Source organism: Acomys russatus, chromosome 12 (genome assembly GCF_903995435.1).
Source record: "Acomys russatus chromosome 12, mAcoRus1.1, whole genome shotgun sequence".
NCBI classification, from domain to species: Eukaryota; Metazoa; Chordata; class Mammalia; order Rodentia; family Muridae; genus Acomys; species Acomys russatus.
In genome coordinates, this window is record NC_067148.1 from 23,864,152 (window position 1) to 23,886,385 (window position 22,234).

General features: G+C 42.0%; 1 protein-coding gene across 1 annotated transcript in view; it reads left to right on the forward strand.

The window, feature by feature from the left end:
* Positions 1-21,780, forward strand: part of Pax3 (paired box 3) — a 97,292-nt gene extending 75,512 nt beyond the window's left edge. The window contains exons 6-8 of the mRNA XM_051154018.1: positions 1,700-1,865; positions 2,662-2,876; positions 20,949-21,780. Coding sequence (XP_051009975.1) covers positions 1,700-1,865; positions 2,662-2,876; positions 20,949-21,215 — 648 coding nt within the window. The 3' untranslated portion in view covers positions 21,216-21,780. The remainder of the gene's footprint in view (positions 1-1,699; positions 1,866-2,661; positions 2,877-20,948) is intronic.
* The last annotated feature ends 454 nt before the right edge of the window (positions 21,781-22,234 follow it).

Here is a 22,234-nt window from a genome sequence, read left to right on the forward strand (position 1 = left end):
GATTACCTTTTCCCTCACCTGGAAACATAAGGAATATTAAAAAGTTAATATTTGGGCCTGGTGAGATGGCTCAGTGGGTAAAGGTGCTTTCTACCAAGCCCGAGGGCCTGAGTTCGACTCCTGGAACCCACGTGGTGGAGGGAGGAAACGGATTCTTGCAAATGATCTCCTATGAACATTCTAAGCAAGGATGTTTCCCTGTCAACTTCTTTCTTCTTAGTCAGGCTCAGTCAAGTCTTTCTACTCTCTACTGTGACCTCTATCTAGGGGGATATTCCTTGTGAGAACCATGGCTAACTTTTAAAATGAGCAGAAACTCTGTCCTCGCTCCAAAGTTTTTCTGATTCCTTCACTCCCTAACACGGAGCTTCCATGTTCTGTGAGCAATTCTTCTGGGCTCTGCGAAGGAGGCTGCCTGAATCCCAAGCTCCCATCTCATCTCCTCAAATGCTATGCTTTTTCCATGTTAAATCTCGGTGAGCTTCTGCATAAAAATATGAATACTTTTGATTCATGGGAATCCTCTCTTGTCATGTGGTGTATCCTATGTGTGCACCCTGAAAAATTTACATCAAGTTTTACATTTTAATTATGCAATTTAAATCACAGTTTGGTAAGATCTTGAAATGTATTAAAGACCTATATAATACCATTCAAAATATTAGATGTTCAGCTATATTGCTGGTTGCTACATTTTTCTCTTCCCCTTTGATACAAGAAAGACCCAGGCTTTGAATTAGTTGATGAAAAAATTGCTTTCCAACAGAATTTTCAGAACATAGGTGATTACTATTGTTCGGTACAAAGCATAATAGCATATAATACAGGTACCAAAAGAAGTAATTAACTATTTTCCTGGCAAAATCTTTCCTTTTGTTTGAAGCCTATTATGGGCATCGATTCTAGTTGAGGTTTGTGTGGTGTGTCACACTCTGGAAGAGGTGAGAAAAGGAGTTCTACTCATATGAACTTCTGTTGACTTCATGGGACTATCCAGGAGAGTGTTTCTCTTGTGACACCTTTGGGGGAGTTGAATGACCATTTCACATGGCTCACCTAAGACCATTGGAAAACACAGATGTTTGCATTACAATTCCTAACAGTTGCAAAAGTATAGTTATGAAGAAGCAACAAAAATAATTTTATGGTCGGGGGTCAGTACATCATGAGGAACTGTATTAAAGGGTTGAAGAGTTAGGAAGATTGAGGGCCACTGATCTAGGACCTATACTTACACTGATCATAGACATACAGAAATACATATACATACACATACATATACATATGTATGTATGTATGTAGTTGACCTCAAATTTAGGACATGTGCCACCTGTGTGAATGTTGGAATGTGGGGTTGTCCAAGGGCCTGAATGGATTTTTCTGGAAGGCTGCGATATGATGGTGCACGGTCAATGAATACAGCAATAAAGAACATTTACCGTTCAGAACCATCCCTGTTCGTGGTCATCAACAGCTTCACTAGAGCTGATGCAAGACTATGTAGGGTCAATATAGCCCCTTTCCTGACCCCTGACATTTCACTCCCCTTTCACCCCAATGTATTACAGAAGACAGAGGGCTCTTGCCTGTATCTGCCCTGTCAGTAAGGGTCCTTTAATCTGTTTTAGCATGAAAAATTCATTAAGAATGTACTATTATTTCATCAGTGAAATCCTCAAATTTTAAATTAAATCCATAGGTCTGGTTTAGCAACCGCCGTGCAAGATGGAGGAAGCAAGCTGGGGCCAATCAACTGATGGCTTTCAACCATCTCATTCCGGGGGGATTCCCTCCCACCGCCATGCCGACCCTGCCAACATACCAGCTGTCGGAGACCTCTTACCAGCCCACATCTATTCCACAAGGTATCTAGGAAGAGAAAGACGGTGACGAAAATGTAGCTCCCAGTTGCTTTCCCTTGGTTGTTTTACAGTGCATTCTGTCTGTGATGCTGCCACTGATGCTGTTGCTTTGCCAATCTCATGGCATCAGCTTTACCCCTACATATCTTGTGTGGCTGAGAAATACTTTATGCTATATTTAAACTTCTTTAGATAAATGGTGCTGTGAGGTAACACCATTTCAATGCTTTAAAACAATGCAACATTCCCAAAGAAACCTGGGATTTTTCTCCTCTGGTTGCAATCGATGGAGGTTCTGGAGCAGTAACTAGTTGCAATAGTAATTCAGGGAGGGTAAGTAAGCTTTGTTAAAGTCATCCTTTGTTAGGACAAGAGGGAAGAGGGATAATGATAAATTGCAAGGCTATCATTTTTGGGTTTGTGAAAGGCAGTGTCTCTAACGGTTGGAACTCTGGTGTCCTGTTCAGGCGTTAGTGCTTTCAGAGTATAGTGGATGAGAAATTCGGTACCTGTAGTGACTACATTGCGTTCACTAACCAGATTGGCTCGTTAGTATTGCCAGTGTGGTTTCTTTGTTCATTTTCTATGTGAGTGTGCCCTGGAGGGTATGTGCTTATAGACAAGCCAAGACAGACACAACTGTATTTATTGTGTGATTTTTACACATGCATGGTTGGACACGTAGTTGGAAGTTCACACGGTATCTGACCAGTGGTAACTATGAATGGCAACGTTTGCATTGAACCTGCCCTGCTGGTCTCCCAGAGAACATCATGGTTGCTCATCTTCTTCCTTTCAGCCGTGTCGGATCCCAGCAGCACCGTTCACAGACCTCAACCACTTCCGCCCAGCACTGTTCACCAAAGCACTATTCCTTCGAATGCAGACAGCAGCTCTGCATACTGCCTCCCCAGCACCAGGCATGGATTTTCAAGCTATACAGACAGCTTTGTGCCTCCGTCGGGGCCCTCCAACCCCATGAACCCCGCCATTGGCAATGGCCTTTCACCTCAGGTCAGTCCCGTGCTTCTAGACAGATGATTTGCCGTTACCAGAATCAAATAGTAAATTCCCCGAGGCAGCAGTGTAATGAATTGCCAAATGTAAACCATAATGTATTCTTTATACAAGCCACATGATTTCAGTTTTCGAGTTTCCTTTCTCTCTTCCTTTTATACTGGAGGCATCAAAACTTGTAGCTTGGACTTAGAATTCAAGTGATTTCTGACGCAATCATGGAGTTTCTGTGTTTATGCTTAGTTGTCAAGGCATTTGTCTTGTGTCTTTTCTTGTCCCTAGCTCTGAGCCTTGCTTGAAAACCTTACAAACCTGTTGGGGTTCCTTTTCTTTTCTGTTCTTTTTTTTTTTTTTTTTTTGTCAAACCATCAAAATTTCGAATGTTTCAAATAGTATTTGGTCAGCCAGCTGACTGAATTTTGAATAAAAGTCCTCCTCAGAAAACACCGAAGACCTAACAGAAGGATTGGAGAGGAAGCAGAGAAGTTGTGTAGAGGGAGAGGTGAAGAGGGAGGAGGAGGAGTGGGAGAGTAGAAGACAGGCGCGGAGGCGAGGGTGGGGAGGTGTGGTGGGGGTGGGGGGGAAGAGGAACAGAGGGAGAGGGAGGGAGGGAAGGAAGAGGGGGAGGCAGAAAGAGAAATGGAGGCATGGGAGAGTAGAAGGGGGGGGGAGGAGAGAATGGAGGGAGGGGAAGAGAGAGAGAGAGAGAGAGAGAGGGACAGAGAGTCCCAGTTGAGAGAAGAACCTACAGTGAATGAGTTATAGGCACACAAATTAGGAGAATTGCTAGTCTTTGGGACTATATAAATATTTGGACGTTTGTAATTGTTTTTCTAATTTGCATTGGACTATGAGCTTTTCTTGGGAGATTGCAGTAATAAATTGCCCTGATAATTGCATGTCAGAGGGATGGTTAAATTTCCTACATGTGGCATCTGTCTGAACTTGACATTATTAGCAGTTGTTTAAATACAGATAGCTTGATTTTATTAGAGCGCTCTTGGCCCAGGTGGTGGAGGAGAGCCACCCACTAAATTTGGAGAAATGTCACAAAGGGATTGCAATCTATAATTGCAATCTTGGATCTCTTTGGGGCCAAGAGTGAGAGTTTTAACAGCTTTATCTTTTCTCTACCTCTTTTTTTCCTCTTGGTGGTGAGAAAAACAGGGAGAAGCTCCGAATGACACAAATGAAAAGTGAAAAGACAATTATACCCAATTACACACTAATCGAGGGCTATCACCGCTGCCTAAGCACTGAGAGGGTATTCTAATAGGCAGAAAATGAGATTTTAATGGCACAAAGGGTGGCCAAAATAACGACTCATATATCTTTGCCTTCTCTGGCTTTTTTAACTTGTGGCGTGCTTCTTCGGAGAGGAGCTCTCGGGCTCTGTGCAATGGTGATAACTCTGAGCAGCTGAGAAGTTCAAAGCCACAGGAGTTGAAAAGACTGGCTGGCAAAGGCAATGAAATAAACATTTCCGCCTCAAGGCAAAAGTTCATAAATCCTTTTTTGTAACAGTAAATGTAATTAAGTTTTATAGATTCCTATAGCACATCCTGGGCTTAAGGAAAAAAAAAAAAAGCAAGAGGTGGCTTTAAACCTCAGCAGGCAATAACAACATGAAAACAATGGAAGCCTTCCTACAGGACGATTAGCTCCTTTGATTTCCAAGTACTGGCATTTGGGGATGCGATTTTACATGACAATGACAGACTTACTTAAGCAGCCAGCTTTTTAACACTCAAGAGTCTCATATAGAAACTTCTTCCAGAGTTTACAAGCAGCATAGAAAGGCTCTGCAAATTTTAACATCAGTCACGTGGAGGCCAGAGAACAGCCCCCGCCCCCCTTTTTAAAGTTTTATGTGCATTGGTGTTTTTGCCTGCACGGGTAAGGATGCCAGATTCTAGAGTCTAGAGTCGCATGCCTTGTGAGCTGCCACGTGGGTGCTGGGAATTGAACCCAGGTCCTCTGGAAAAGCAGCCTGTGTTCTTACTACCCGAGCCATCTTCAGTTGTAATGAAATGACAGGACCGCCAGCTCTGCACATGAAGTGGCTAGTTTCTTGTATGCAACAGTCAAGGAATAATGCTGTAGAAGTATTACAGAAGTGGCCATATTAGAAATTGATCTTCTGGCCATTAATACTCACCCTCAAGAAAATTGTCAGTGACTTCAAAGTTGGTGGCAGGGTGGAGTCATTCCATATCTAGCAATGGAAAAAAAAAAATCCCACAGGCGATTTCCTCTGCATTTCTTTATTTCTTTTTTAATTTAATTATACATATTATTAATTTATTCATATTACATCTCAATTGTTATCCCATCCCTTGTATCCTCCCATTCCTCCCTCCCTCCCATTTCCCCCTTACTCCCTCCCCTATGGCTGTAACTGAGGGGGACCTCCTCCCCTGTATATGCTCATAGGGTATCAAGTCTCTTCTTGGTAGCCTGCTATCCTTCCTCTGAGTGCCACCGGGCCTCCCCATCCAGGGGACGTGGTCAAATATGGGGCACCAGAGTTCATGTGAAAGTCAGTCCCCACTCTCGACTCAACCATGGAGAATGTCCTGTCCATTGGCTAGATCTGCGTAGGGGTTCGAAGTTTACTGCACGTATTGTCCTTGGCTGGTGCCATAGTTTGAGCAGGACCCCTGGGCCCAGATCCACCTGTCATAATGTTCTTCTTGTAAGTTTCTAGGACCCTCTGGATCCTTCTATTTCCCCATTCTCCCATGCGTCTCTCACCTAGAGTCCCAATAGGATGTCCTCCCCTCTGTTGCACTTTCCTGGTTGCATTTCTTTATTTCACCTTACATATTATATCAGTTCCACACTTAAATTCATGAATAACAAGTGCATTCTGTGGTTCTGCTGTAGACCACCACATAGGCTTCCATGCCATCATAGTTTTTACAGTGCTCCCAAATGAATCAGAAAAGAGAACAGAGTCCCTCAGGCAGTTTTGAGAACAAGACAGGGAGTAAGTGATTCTGCAGTATCCAAGCATTTTTTATAAAGTAACAGAGGAGAAAACTGAGACTAAATCTAAGATTTCTGCAACCCCCTGGGATCGATTGCTTCTTTTCAATGCCTCTATTGAGATAAAAGATGCCTGGAGTGGTTTGGTTGTCAGGCTTCATTAGAAATTAGCATAAGGAAAGTTATGACGAATCCAATTTTATTTTCTTTCGAGATAGGCTTCCCCTGTGTAGCCTTGGCTTTTCCGGACTTGCTTTGTAGATCAGAGATCCACCTGATTCTGCATCCCTGAGGGAGCAAAGTCATGTGCCACCACACCCGGCTGACAAACCCACTTCTAATGACTTGGGTTACCTGTTAGGTGAAGAGACAGTAAAAATTGAGTGGTGGTCCTGTAGTTTCTGCTTTACAGAGATCCCATTATTGTCACATTGGTTGGATCATGTGACCCTAAAAAACAGAGCTGGTGTGATTGTCACTTGCTTTTCTTCTTTCTCCACCTCTGTCTTGCTATCTGTGGAGCAGACAATTCAATGGCAGGACCAGAGACTGTATTCCACCATCAGTGTAAAGGGGCTGGAATTAGAATCCAGGATTCTGGCCTGTTGCCTTGGAGTCTAGTCTATTATTGAGTGAGTAGAAATGAAACACACTTCAAAGCAAAGCAGAGACAGGAGTTTTAGTCACATTTGAAAATATTAGCAGAGACTAGCTTTCTAAGTTGTGGTGTGTGTGTATGTGTGTGTGTGTGTGTGTGTGTGTGTGTGTGTGTGTGTGTGTTTTCTTTCCAGTGTTGGGGGTTGAATTTAGCTTTTGGTTTTAGATTTACTCATTTTATTTTGTGTGTATAAGTGATTTGCCCGCATGGATGTGTGTGCGCCATATGAATTCCTTGTGTCTACAGAGATCAGAAGAGGACGTTGAATCTCCTGGAACTAGAGTTACAGGCACGTGTGAGTCACCATGTGGATGCTGGAAACGGAACCCAGATCCTCTGCAAGAGCAGTCAGTGTTCAAAGCTACTGAGCCTTTTCTCCAGCCCCTGAGTTTAGGTTTTAAGCTTAGGTTAACTTAGAATTTTTTGATAAGCCTGACCGATTCTCATTCATCTTTTTAATTTCTACCAGTAATAAAAATATTCCACATAGACTGTATAGAAGTTTTTCCAGGACAACCACTAGTGACATTTTTATACATTGATTCTGGCTTATTTTTATTTATTTATTTTTCTTCTTCTTGTTAAGACTTTCTGAAAATTGAGATGGTAGCCAATAGAGTTTTCCATCTGATAGGATTTAAAAAAAAATTCTGTGGCCAATTCATTGTAGATATCTTTGGTGGAGTCTATTGTGCATATTTAAGATATTTGTGTATTTTGTTTGACATTTTCTCAAGTATCACTGATGTTGATATTTTGTTGACTGTTCAAACTAGTATGGGAACCAATGTGTAATGGGATTTTCTAGTGTTTTGTTTGTTTGTTTCTTTTCTTCCTTGACACAAGGTCTCACTCTATATGTGGTGGGCCTTGACTTGTAACAATTTTTCTACCCCAGTGTCCCAATGCTGGATTTACAGGCATGAGCCACTGTGATTAGCCAATTTCTAGCTTTTTGATAAAGTAGTAGGCACATCATTTTCCAAATGGTCCCCACCCTCTCTCCATCCACCTTCCCCTTGTTACTTTTCTGTGACCATGAGTCACACATTTCTGTTGCTGGTCTCTGCCAAGGGAAGCATCATGTGGTAAGATGTTTTCATAATGGGCCTTGAACTGCCTGTGAGCCTGGTCAAGTGACTTTGCAAATGGAGGGCTAGTCTTCCATTTGCTGAAAAAGGCTGGATCTTTCAGGAGACTTGAGGCGAGAGTCTGAAAGATGGACAGGGGAAGGGCAGGTTAAAACCTTGATCTTTTCTATTTTCCAAATAGCTGTCTGACTTCTAGGAAGCAGGGCTCAGAATGAGGCTCCAGTACTCCCTGAGAAGACCACCCAACTCATTATAGTGAAATCTTTCTCTGGTAGCAGTAATCTTCCTTTGAAAGGTCATATTCTCTTGTGAGGCCAATACAGATATTCCCCCAATCTCTCTCTCTCTCTCTCTCTCTCTCTCTCTCTCTCTCTCTCTCTCTCTCTCTCTCTCTCTCTCTCTCTCTCACACTCACACACACACACACACACAGATAATTTTTATCCCTTATCACTCCCAGACACTGTTTTCAGTTTCTCCCTACATATGTGGGACAGACAGAGGACACCAACTTGGAAGTTGGACTGCAAGGAAATATTACCACACACTTAAGACATGAGGCTCGTTAACATGTGACCCATGTTCTTTTAATTAACTCTCCTTTGCATGAAATGCTACCCCCAGTGCTTCCCCACCCCCAAAACACACAAAGACAATACCCCCAACATGGGCAATTAGATTAACAAACTTTTATAATTTCATGCCCCACCCCACCTACTTCTATAAACTTTGCAGTATTTGTCGACAGCTTTCAACAAGCTCTTGAGTGAAACATGCTATCAGTGGGTTACAAGGGATCTGGGGAAATTCTCTATTCTTATGTCATATATGAAAATAGGCCAACTTGGCAGCATTTAGGGTTCATCAACAATTGCAAATGATTCTTCAAATGTTTTGGGTTTGGTAAAACCGAAAACACATTTTTGCCAAGTACGTTTTCTCCTTAATTTTTCAAACTGTGTATTTTAGGGAACATTTGATCCATATGGTTTTGATTCATTTACTCTTATATCATTGTTTTTTTTTTCCTATGGAGCCATTTGATATGCAAGAGGCTTTCTTACACCCAGTTTAAAGCCCTCTCCTTCTTAAAAGGAGGAAGTCCTCTTTGCAACCTCAGAGGCTATAAATTTTGAGACCCCTTCAATCCAGCAACACTTAAAATGACATTTGGTATAAATCTGGGTCATTATGAGCACATTTTATGTTTGGAGCACATGGGCAGAGTTTCTTTCTGCCTTATGAGTGAAACCAATGACAAAATAAGAAAATAAGCTTAAATTACAAAAAAAAAAAAAAAAAAAAAAAAAAGGCTTTGTTTTAGAGAGCATTTAACTGTTATTAACAGATATCTGAGGTCAGAGCTATGCACAGAATCTGTCTTTCAGATTTTGTCCAGGTCTTGGGTAAGATGTAATCGAATAACCCGTACACCTGTCCTGTTTCATGGCTAATCTACCAAGGGGAAAAATTCTCATAAAGATTTGTGTGCCAGCTTGAAAGCGCTCGGGACTCAGCGCCCCCGGAAGAAAGAGTCAGTCTGGGGATCTCATCAGATTTGTTGACCATCCGTCTCAGTCTGGTTGAACAGTCACACACTTGTAGTGTTGAGATCCTTAGGCCTGAAATGTAACCAGAGAGAGTGGGTGAGTCTCTACACTAACGAGATGGTGATTGACGGTGCGGGATTGACTTCTGTTCTTAGTCACATTTCACAAAAGAAAGCCTTTACCTCAAATTCCCATCCAGTTGCTTTTAAAGAATAATATTAAAATTGAGATTATTAGTGTGTAATGTATGTAAATTGCATATTTGGTGTCAGCTACGCTTATTAGGCAGTTTCTCCGTTTCATGCATATATGTATTAGACTGTCGTGGTCCCATTTCAAATTAGATTTCAATCGCTCAGTATAGTTTCCTTTGACAAACATTTGTCAATGCTGAAACTAATTAGGGAGAAGCTGCTAAGTGTTAATATATATACGTTAAAGTCAAGACTGCTTTGACCATAGCATTAAGCATGATCTCACCTTCTTTACTGGCAAAGGCAGGATAATGGTGGCTTGTCCATTGAGATATAAGGAAAATTTTGCCACAGATGAGTTTATTATATGGATGGATTTTGGCCACTAAAAATAAGCTAAGAATAGTTACAATGGGTGCTTTTCTGTTTCATCTGTTTTAATGAAAATCTTTACTATCATGTATGGAAAAACTTTGCCCTACTCACACCCCCCTTTGTGCTGTTTCTTCAAGCAAACACAGTTTAAGGATTGATCTGTTGGTATACCCAGCTCTTACTTCAAGAGAACTGTTTTTGTTGCTGTTGTTTTGTTTGTTTATTTGTTTTTATTTCTGGACATTTTGGTACATGTTCAGAAGCTATCTGAGGCTAATATTACTGATAAGCCATTTCTTTGGCACATTTGACGTGCAGATTACTGAGCCAATCCTGTGCCCTCAGCTTACCTTCGATGGCCTCTCAAAGGCAGACAAGCAGGTGGTCTGCCACACCAACCCAGTTCCCAGAGGAGCCACTTCCTTCCTCCCACGCTCTCCAGAAATTCATCTGTGGAAGAAAGAGGAGTGATTTTGATTAAAGAGATTTGTTGGGTGTCAAACAAAGCTGGGATGGAGACACGTTCCGTTTGGAGGCGGCTGCTCTCCAAAGCCTCTGCACCTTTCTGGTTCTTCTCTAAAGTGGGCCACGGGCTCATTCCCAGGGTTTGAGAAGCCCCATATGTTTATGAAGACTCAAGGCTGTTTACGATCGTAAATGAGCCCCTTTCAGCTACACCAGAAGAGCTCTGGGCCATTTGAGTGTTTTCAGCCACCCATATTCTGCTGTGGGGGGGATAGGGGGGTTTCTGCTCCACAGTGAATAGACTGCTGCTCATTCCTTTGTTAAATCCATAGAGGCTGTCACTGACTTGAGGCCTTGAGTTTTGCTTTACAGACTGCGGTCCCTACCCTTCAAAGCACGAGGAGCACCTTGGCTTAGGTCAACTCTAGTTGTGGCCCTTTGGCTTATTTATAATGGGGACTGTTGTGCAAGTAACAAGGAGTTGGCCCAATCCTCCTTTTCATAGACAGAGGAGACACAGCAACTACTGACAGCCTCAGGAATCCTGACCCTGAAGAGAGGGCCACAGACACACATTTTCTGGCAAATTTATCATTGTGTGTGTGCGCTGAGTAGGTTTGAATCGCAATTCTGTCTGCTCTGTCCTTCTGTGCACTAGACAGACTAGACAGTGGCCTGTGGTCTTGTAGGCTCATTTGGATTCCTCTCGCCACTGAAGAGGAAAAGAAAAACTGACTGTGATTTCTTAGTTTATAACTAGGCTACTAGAATAAAAAGCTTGCTGCTGTAGTCAGCAGTATACAGAAGAGCCCTGCTATGTGCTCATGCATAGCCTATGGACTGAATCCACCCTTTATATGTGGCTGGAATGCAATGCAAAGCTTTTAATTTATTACTGCATTTGCAAAATGGCAATATCTAGGGAAATCTGAATACTTGCATATTTATTCAATTATGGGCTGAATGTATGCTTTGTGTTGCGAACATAGAAGACTTGATTCAGTCATTAGTTGTGTACTGTTTTTTGTTTTTGTGTTTTTTCCCCCTCCTCTAAAGAATCTGTCTGGGTTTCATCAGAGGTGTATATTTTTCAGTGTATAGTGCAATATTTAAAAATTGCTATTGGCATTAAGCTTGAGGTTGGTAAACTGGAGTCTCTGAGATTAGCTATGCCAATAGCCCTATGTCCAGTGGAAGAGGTAGCTAGCGAGTTGGGAGACCTTTTGAGTTGGCGCCACTGGAAAAACATGTTTTTCTTTATGAAGCACTGTGTGGTCCTTCAGTGCATATAGACAATATGTGGTGTTCAGATCAGGGTAATTGGTTTTCCACCACCTTGACGTATCTTTTTTTTTGAATTGGGAACATCTGGATTTGAAATACTCAGTTATTTTTTTGACAACTGTAATTAGAACCTTCTGTTACTTTTTATATCAAACTAGACCCATGGACCCATAATCTACCCTCTCTGCAGCCCCCTGTCCCCCTGCCTTTCTCCCACACCTTCCTGTACCTCCTCCTCCTCCTTCTCCTCCTTTTACTTTTTAGATGCATTTTAAGCTTCCACTTGCAGGTTAGAACATGGGGGATCTAGGCTTTTTTCACTTAATATATGAGCGTGTGCAGTTTGGAGACGGGCAGATGGCTCAGTTGACAAAGTGCTTGCTGTACAAGCACACAGATCTGAGTTCTGATACCTAGCACCCATGTTAAAAGCTGGACACTACAGCATTGGATGCCTGTAGTTCCAACGCTGGAGTTATGGAGGCTAGGGGGGAAATCACTGAGACTTGGAGGCCATCCGTCCAGTCTAGTTGAATCTGTGAGCTTCATGTTCCATGAGAGACCATGTCCCGAAAATAAGGTGGAAAGTGACTGAGAAAATCATCCTTTGGCCTCTAGATGTATGAGAATACACAGGTACCCACATACCCATGTATTTGTGCATTCCTATGTGTACATACACACACACACACAGTGTGCTTTGCAGAATCACACATTTCTGGGTAGATTCAATTTCTAGATTGAAGGGAATATTTTGCTGTGAACTCCCTGCAGCCAATCCGTAGTGCTGAACCACCAGAGGTGAGTGTCATTTAAGGAACTAATGCTTCATTTTCTTTCTCTTACAAAATACTCTCGTGTCTCTGAAGCAGCTTCCTTGCATTTTTAAAAGTTGTAGTTAACATAGAGAAACCCTGTCTCGAAAAACCAATAAAGAAATGAGTAAATAAATAAATAAAGTTGTAGTTAATCTATTATAACTTGTTCTGAGATACATACAAGGCCCCTGTTGAGCTGATGCCCCTGCCTGTGTGCCTCTGTAGGAAAACGCCTTGCTCAGGGTCAACCCTTCTCTGATTTTTAGGCAGGATTTCTTGTTTGAGCCTTTGTGGATGTCACATGACTATATTTATAACTTGTTGAATACCAAGCTATCAACATTTAAAGGAACATTTCTGAGGAAGTAATGAGTGATGGATAGCCCAGGTGGAAACCCAACTCATGGTCCGCGTATAGTCAAGACAGCTCACTCTTGCTCAGGTGAATATGTGTTTGGTTAATGCCAGAGATGTCCTCCACCTCCACACAATCTCAGTCCTCTCTATAAGAACTTGGGGGTGGGCAGGGGGGCATGACTAATTTTAAAGAAAAGGCTACAAACTCTCTACTAATATTTAGTTAGGGCAGAGAAAGGGCAAAGGGAAGAAAGGGGTCCTTTTGAGTCACTTGGCTGCAGTTTGGGTACAATTCTCTCCTCTAAACAGGAGCCCACATGTCAAAACCACTAAATCTCAAGCTGTCCTTCATCTTGTCTGAGATCTGGGTGGAGGGGCACGTTTTAGGGAGAAGGGAGTGTGCCACCTCTCATTTTCTATTCTTGTTAAGGTGGAGTTGAATTCATTGCAGGGCAGCAGGGCAGTGTTTCTAGTTTATTGGAAGCTATTTGTGAGTCTCAGGCTGAGCTGTCTATGCAGTTAGGGTTTCGTGAGGTAAAGCCCTACGTGGGTACATGCTTATTAGGGTGGATGTGCTCTGTGTTTCTTTAAGTGCACGTTTAGTTTACGGGAAATTAGAGAGAGACCTTCCCGACTGCCATCTCATTAAAGTGCCAGAGGGTGCCGAAGCATAGAGGTTTTCCTTACTATAGTTAGAATTCTAAGTCCCAAAGGGTCAATTAGCATTTACCAAACATATCCTCAAGCAGTCCCGAACCAAAGCTGGTGTATGTTTGATTTCCCCCAGTCATGTTCTCAGACAGGTTGCTGAAGTGGCTGTGGGTTTGAGTGCACACTCTTTAGAGGGCTACTGTGATTGTGAGAAAGTCCCTGAAAGGAGAAGAGCTAACAGCAGGTAATGCTATTCCTTGTGGAAAGACTCTGTGGTAAGTGATGAATGAGGGAGTCTGACCCACATCTGTTTTGCATTAGAATGGAACATTGCCCTGACATCCTCAGGAACATTTGTCAAGATTCCCTGGACAGAGCTTCTGTAAATTACATGCTGCGAATGTGTCAGGGTCAGATAAGAGGATATCGTTAACTTCCCAAGTTTACTCAGGGCTCTGTCAGTCCACCGTTAAACGCTATGGGCCAACACTTTTTCCTTGAGCTATTTTGTTATATTTTTCATTCATAGAAGGAAAAAAAAACATGTGCCTTATCCCCAAATATTGAAGTGTTCCTTTCTCATAAATCATATTAATTATAGACATGGTCCCAAAGCATATTAAATGCAGGCATGCGTAAATGAATTAAAACATATGAGAATTTTATTATGTCCATGGTAGGTCTAACATAGTCCAGTGTCTGTTGTGTTTAACAAGCAGACTTTCTCATCTATGTAGGCTGAGCCTTATTATTTTTTTCATGATAGGTAGACATTGGCATAAGAGTTCATCATTGGCTAGAAGTAAACTAGATACACACATATGCACATATATGTATGTATGTGTACCTATTGCAAGCAGTTTATAGACCAATTGCCTTGATTTCTATTTCATTCATTAGTCCTTAGAGACCTGTGCTTGGCTGAGGATGTAGGTTAGTAGTTGAGTGCTTGCCTAGCATGTAAGAAGCTCTAGGTTTGATTCCTAGCCCTTCAAAACAAAAAAACAAACAACAAACAAAAACAAACAAACAAACAAACAAAAAACCAAACGAAATGATAACAAAACAATGAGAATATAAGAAAACCTCTAAGAAGTGCCTGGCTGTGAACTTCATCATGGAGTTCTACCAAGAATCAGGTCCTGGAAAGAACTGAGAAACTGGAGGTGATTTCTGTGAAAAGTCTCCAGACAGAAATAGAGTTTAGTTACGACAGATCCTCCCGCACAGCACAGGAGTCATTCGTGTCTGGCTCTCACTCTCTTTTCCACCCAGCGTTAAACACTGCTACCTGTGACCTGTGAGATAAGGATTAAACATTTTGAAACAATGCTTTCCTGGCTAGGCAGATGACATGCTTCTCTAGTTACTTAGAAGTCCTCTTGGCCCTTTGCGTTAATTCTCAGAGTGGGTGAGAAGGTCACCACACAGACCCTGAGAGAAACTCCCGCCTTTAGGCAACTTTCCTCTTTCTTACAGCTTTCAAACAGACAGGACCCCAAATCTAATTATTTAGATGCTAATCAATTGCAGAATAATTCCGAAGGCATTTGAATCTGAGACACGTGCTGCGTCATTTAAAATTGAAGCTTTGCAGCCTCAAAGGTATACTTGCTAAGACTTAACCAATCACGGACTCCTGGAATGCTTGGGTTGGCAAAAGGCATTCAATAGATATTTGATTTTTTTGTTTGATTTTGGAAATAAATTACACCTGAAAAAAAATGTGTTACCAGTAGAGTTTTGGAGGGGAGGTTGAAAGGCTTTAACAATAGCAATGGATCAACCCAAGTGTATCATATACAACTAATTTGCTGAACCTTTTTTTTTTTTAATTAACTAAATGTGTGTTGTTAAATGCTAAATCAGAAGAACATCTGATTACTTGAGAACAAGAAGGAGAATAAAGACAGGAACATGGATTCCTCCTAAGGCGAAAAGAAGCACCTATGCACACCCCCTAATTTGCTTAGTCATTTTAGATTTCTGATAACCTCCCAGCACTTTTGAGGAAGGGATGCTGGCGAAGCCATAATGTTTGTGCCAAGACAAATATTTTCCAGACACATCGGTTTAAATGTAAATCTTAATTTGGCCCATAGTTTTTAAAAAATCTTTTCTATTTAATCTTACAATAGGGAAATTAATTCAAGAGAAATGCGGCATGAAACAGTTGTAAAGAGTTGGTCTCTTCTGAACCATGTAATCTTCCAATCAGGATGTAAACAACCTATTCAGGGTCCTGAAACTTGAGCACAGGCTGAAAGAGATCTTCAGAAAATGTCTCTAATAAAGCCGGCATTGGGAGAGTGGGCAGAAATAGTGTAAGCGCAGAACTGCCAGGTTTTGTATCTGGTTTTAAAGGTCACCTGTAAAGCGAGTTGGAGGTAGTGGCTGGGCAACACTGTAGGTGCCACTCAGAAATGTGCTTACTACAGTGTTTTGTTCAGATACCCTGATTAAGCATTTTACATAAGTGGATGTCAAAATAAACAGGACAGTGGGATGACTCAGGGAGTAAAGGGGTGTGCCACGAAAGCCGACGATGACAGGAATCCCATCTCAGCATGGGCATGGTGGAAGAATAGGACCGGCTCACGCAAGTTGTCCTCTGACCTTCATAGTCACGGTGTGGCACACTCCCATCATCCCATCCCGTACACATTCATGTTCTTGCATGCACATGTGCACGGACACAAATGTCAACCCACATACCAGCAAACAGTCAAAGAGACTCATTTTTCCCTAATAGGATAAAACCTTTATTTAAGGAAGCCACTTTTCCCCCTTGTTAACCTCCTTCACTTACCTGTCATTTCCTAAAAATGTGGTTAGCATCTGGGAGGCAGAATCGAGTAGCTTTGAAATTGGTTTCTTTGAAATTATATTTGAAAGCAAAGCAATTGTGCTTTCCCCTATACTCAAATTAAAAAAAAAAAAAAGTCAGACTTGTAGTAGACATAGACTATTAATGGAATAGCGGAGGGGGTGCAAGGATTCATTTTTACAACAAATGAAGATTTTATTTTAGGCTTCGAACAATCAATGGCTATAGGAAAAGCAATACGGGAGACCTGCTGGCAATGTTCTTAGACAGAGACAAGAACTGCGTGGCATTCCATGACCATATTGAGGGAGGGCTAAGAGATTTCTATTGATACGTTCACTGCCCCCAGCCCCTACAACCGAGTTCTTTTTTTAATTTTTAAATGACAGGTTATAAAAGTGGTGACTGTCTCAAGTTTTTGCAATATGAACCATTGAGACAAATAACAATAATTATTCATTAGTCTTTCTCCCCTTTCTTCTCTCCCGCTCTTCCCTTCTTTCTCCTCTTTGGAGACTGAGCTTCTCTAGATCAGGCCAGCCTTAATCTTGAAGTCTTCCTGCCTCAGCCTCCTGAGATCTGGGGTTTTAGGCATGTGTTACCGGTCCTAGTTTTCCAGTCCCTAGGATGTGAGGATCGTCTGTGTCATAAGGCTACCTGCTTGGGCTGCATCAGGGAGTGAAAGGGACTAAGGACAACTGGTTTCAAGTTCCCTTTCTTCCTTCACACCGGCCACCAGGCTGTGGAGCTAAGGGCAAAAGCAGTTCTTTAAGTCCTTGCTTGTATAAGACAAGATCTCACTGTGTAGCTTTGGCTGGCTCGAAATTCATGTTGACTAGACTTCCTGGTCTGAACTCAGTGATCTGCTTGTCTCTGCCTCCAGAATACTGGGACTAAGGGTGTTCACCACCTCACCCTGCAAATACTTTACAGACTTAAAGGCAGTCTATCCATTGTCCTAGAATACAACTGTGACTTCTCTATTTCCAATAGCTAATTCAAGTTTTTTAAAAAATTAATTATTTATTTTTATTTTACATGCATTGATGTGTTGCCTGCATGCGTCTGTGTGAAGGTGTTGGAACCCCTAGAGCTGTAGTTACAGACAGCTGTGAGCTGGCATGTGGGTGCTGGGAATTGAACCTGGGTACCTTGGAAGAACAGTCAGTGTTCTTAACCACTGCCAAAAGTTCATAAAGTGAAATTTTGTTCTAATTTTTTTCCCTAACACAAATGCTGCAAAAAGCTGAAGCATGAACAGGGTGATACACTGCTGTTTTCGTTCATGGGAAGGGCTGTTTCCAGTTGCTTAAGACTCTGGACAAACCAAAAAAAAAAAAAAAAAAAAACCAAAAAAAAAAAACAAAAAAAAAAAAAAAACCAAAAAAAAAACTCTGCCATTTTGTTTCCTCCCCCTTGAAAAAAAATTATTACTGCTTCTTTGAAAGTTATGCAACAAGAAATGTGTGGATGTGTGGCAGGAGATTTTTAAAAGTTTGTCACAAAATATACATCTTTAGCTCATGGAAGATCATGTATGTTTTTGAATGAATTCTGCCCCAAGTTCCTTAGTTCTTGAATTGTGACCATACCTGTAGATCCTGTCACTCTCTTTAAATCACATATGGCGAGCTGAGTTTTAAATAAATATCTTTCTGAAGGACACCATTCATCTAACATTTAATTCCTTTTCACCTGATACCACTGGATATTTTCTTTTTCAGGACTGATAGAATCAAAATCGTCTTTCTTAAGGGAACACAGTTGATTTACAGCACATACACCCTCCCCCCGTTCCCTGTCACTACCCTCTTTCATAAGAAAAATCAAATTTCCCCCATTTTTGTTTGTCTGGTCTGTTCTTTTCAGCACTGCCAGCTCAAGATGTGCATCTTGAGTTGAAAGGAGTGCTCTTGTTTGGTAATCGAGTAAGGCTACTCTCTCTTTCTGCGAGACATATCTCACATATCCCAGGTTGGTCTCAAACTCACTGTGTAACTGAGATCAGCCTTAAACTCCAGATTCTCCCGCCTCTGCCTCCCATGTGCTGGGACTTGTGCCCACTACACCTAGCTGCGAATTCTATTTTAAAGACTTTGAAAATAGAGGCTCCTAATTTGGATTGAAATCAAGTGGTTTTTTGTTTGTTTGTTTGTTTGTTTGTTTGTTTTTTTTGCAAATTAGTGTAGCAATAAAGTTGATGAATTTCCTGAGTACACACTGTAAAATTGTCTATACAAGCTCGAAGGAGGAAAGGGGTTGGGGGGAGAGAAGAGGAGGAGGAGAAGGAGGAGGAGGAGGAGGAGGAACTGTGGACGGAGATAGAAGACATCCAGGAAATAAATTAAATACAGTCTTAGTTTCATTCAATATTTTCAACTGAGAAAATCAACTTATAAACAGTGTTGGGCATGATCCTACTAGAGGCCATACTTGAGAGCAGTGGTTCTCAACAATTGGGCCATGACCCCTTTGTGGTTGAATGATTCTTTCACAGGAGTCACATATCAGATAGCCTGAATCCAAGATATTTACATTATGATAACAATAGCAAAATTGCAGTTATGACTATGTTATGGTTGAGGATCACTGCTCTAGTAAGTGTCTTTCTGTAGCATGCCAGCCTATTGATTTGACCTTATTTTTTAAGGTCATTTTTTTGCAACCTTCAGTAAAACTATGCCTGGCTACTGATGATTTAGTTTTAGATTAGAATTAATTTTTTTCCCCTACACATTTTTTCCACATAGCGCCAACACAGTGAGATCCCTGGGATTTGGACTTACTGTGTGTCTTGGCTATCTCTTTCCAGCCTTCTTGTGTGAGGTCCTATCAGCAGCTGGACGGGAGATTGGGGAGAGGAAGTGGCCCTTTGGATGGAGGAGAGGCAGTAAGCATGTCTCTGGCATGGTATCTTATGGCCCACTAAAAGATGGATCGGTTTAAAACTTTATTAAGATTTTGTTTCCTTCTAAGGTGGTGCAAACTGTTCCCAAAGGAAGTTATAGGATCTTTTTTTTTTTTCCAGTCTGAGAGAGAGAGCTTTATGGGGGTGTATGAGTGGCTTCCAACCCCACTGGGACAGAACTCTTAGACTTAGGAGTCTGTTGCCTGAGTCGCCTGCGTGTAAACCTAGCTTTGTGCTTACCGCAGAGGACTGTGGTCTCGGTTGGTTTTTATTTCCGCAGGACCATGATGAACTGCTATGCATCTGTGGGGTGTCTCACTCAAATGCCTTTTTAGTAGGACTGTGTTTTTTTGGGGGTGGGGTGGGGTGGGGAAGGAGGGAGGGATTCTTCATCTGCTAGATTTCTTCTGCGGTTGCTTCTTGGGGGGAAAGTCACTTTCTTTCTTGTGTGGGTATTTTCTAGCTTTGAATTAATTACCCACTGGCATTCCATGATGAAAGGGTAGGAAGGGCCAGCGAATATGAGTTTGGAAAAAGTTTTGATCTGAGAGTTTTTGTTCTGTGATTGCTGCGTTTGTTAAGGTGTCTTATTCTCTGAGGTCATTTATAACCTTAAAAAAAAAAAAAAAAAAAAAACCCGCGCATGTCCCTTTTAACTCTTCTTCTATGAAAAACGTGGGTCTGAGAAGGAAGGAATAGATAGATAATAGAAGCACATGCTTGGAGGGTCTTCTGATTTGCTTTGGCTTTTTGAGACAGGGTCTCACATTATAGCGTACGTTAGCCTCAGACGCAGGGCAATCCTTTTGCCTCAACTTTCTGCGCCCTTGGAATGCAGCCCTTAGGCAGCATGCCTGCCTGCTTGGAGAGTCTCTGGCCATTTGTTTGTCACTACTAGCTTCCCAGCAGTAGGGAGGAGTAGGATTGCAGCAGGTGCCACCTCTCTCACCTCTCTCGTGCCTCACAAATCAAAATGGCAAAGTGAGATGACAGGGTGGACCCAATGAGGGAAGCCCAGGGGACACTGGTGAGGGGGCTGATCTCTAGCTGCTGACTGATGGGCCAAAGAGAAGCTGTTTTGAGCTGGAACATGGAAAAAAAAAAAAAAGATGTGGAGGTCTCAGGCTACTTAGATTTATTTCTCTTTTCATTTTTGCAGTGCTTGGGGGGGGGTGGTTGAACTCAGGGATTTCTTCACATCAGGCAAGCACTTTGCCACAGTTACAGCTCTAGCGCCAGCTTCTAATACATACACACATACACATATGCACACACACATATATACATGCACACACACATATGAATAGACATACATATGTGTATACACACACACACACACACTCACATATATGCAAGTGAGTTTTTAACTGCATGGTTGGAGATGTAACTGTATGACAGAGTACTTGCTCTGCATGTATGATCTCTAAGTCTGATCCATAGAAACATACATGCCTACATATGCACAAGCACATGCGCACATGCACACTTGCACACACACATATAATCACTTAGGTGTCCAGATGTACTATATTAGACATTTTCTTCTATAGACTGATAGAACTTCTCTCTGTCTCCTTCTCTCTGTCGCTTCTTTACTTTTCTTTGAAATTCCAGTCTGATGTTATCATAGCGGACATGCTATAATCTCTCCTTCTCTGTCTTCCTCCTCTGCTTCCTTCTTTTCCTTCTCCCTCCCCTTCCTTTGGCTGAAACTGCAGTCAGATGTTATCACTGGGTGAGGTCATGGGGCTGCCACTTTGAATCGGGGTCAAATCCTTCAGAGCAAACTCCTCAACAGACTTCTACAGACATAAAAGTTGGCCTTTCAAGATCTCGCTGGCTCTGGGATGCCATCTGTTTCTGCCTACACTTTTAACTTCTTCCACTCTGCCTGTTGTTGCAGGTAATGGGACTTCTGACCAACCACGGTGGGGTACCACACCAGCCTCAGACCGACTATGCTCTCTCCCCTCTCACTGGGGGCCTGGAACCCACGACCACGGTGTCTGCCAGCTGCAGTCAGAGACTGGAACATATGAAGAATGTGGACAGTCTGCCCACATCTCAGCCCTATTGTCCTCCCACCTATAGCACCACAGGCTACAGTATGGACCCTGTCACAGGCTACCAGTATGGGCAGTATGGACAAAGTAAGCCTTGGACGTTCTAGGGGGTAATTCCTCCTGGAAGGGAGAGAGATCACCTCTTGTCTGAGAAAGGGGAACTGGAGGCATGATTAAGCCTTTCATCCCAGTATCAGTTTTGTGGCAAGGCCAGCTGATTGCTACAGCACAGGCTTCCTTGTGTAATTATTTTCTTAACTGATGTCAATAACATCTTGCAGTTATTAATTGCTGGGACGTAAAACCGGATCGTCAGTAGGTAAAACACAGAGGTTGGCCAAAATGCAATAACCTCTGGCATTAGAAACACATGTTCTTAATGAGGTCAGCGCCAGGATCATATGGGGATAAGCCCGGGACACAGAGTTGTGTCAAACTTGTCTCAGGAATAAAAATATTAGTCTTGATCCTTTGATATCGTGGTATTAGATATGACATTGTCAGCCTGTAGCTGATCTTGCCCCTAACTGTGAATTGTCCCAGCATGACCTAAAAAGCTGCGTGTGTTTCCTTACAGGTGCCTTTCATTATCTCAAGCCAGATATTGCGTAAGTGAACTGTCTACTTGGAGCTAAACTGGCCCTGTTTCCAGCCTCCACAGACTAGACATGAAGAATCTTCTCAGAAAAACAAAACAAAACAAAAACAAAAACAAACAAAAAAAAGCAAAAAGCAAAAACAAAACAAAATAAATAAAAAAAAAATCAGCCTTTGAAGGAGGTGGAGACAAAAGAAAGTGATTTTCTTTCTCCAGTAGTTGTTTTCAGATTCTTTGAACATACTGGACAGAAAGCAGGGGAGGCAAGGAAGACCCAGAGATATAAAATGCACCATTTTAAGGCAGTGACATAACCTGGCTACACATGAAAATGTCCCCCTAACTCTGTTGTCAATCAAGAAGCTAAAACATTCCGTGTGTGTGTGTGTGTGTGTGTGTGTGTGTGTGTGTGTGTGTGTATGTATGTGTGTGTGTGTGAGAAAGAGTGTGTGTGTGTATGTGTGTGTGAGAGTGTGTGTGTATGTGTGTGTGTGTGTGTGTGAGTGAGAGAGAGAGAGAGAGTGTGTG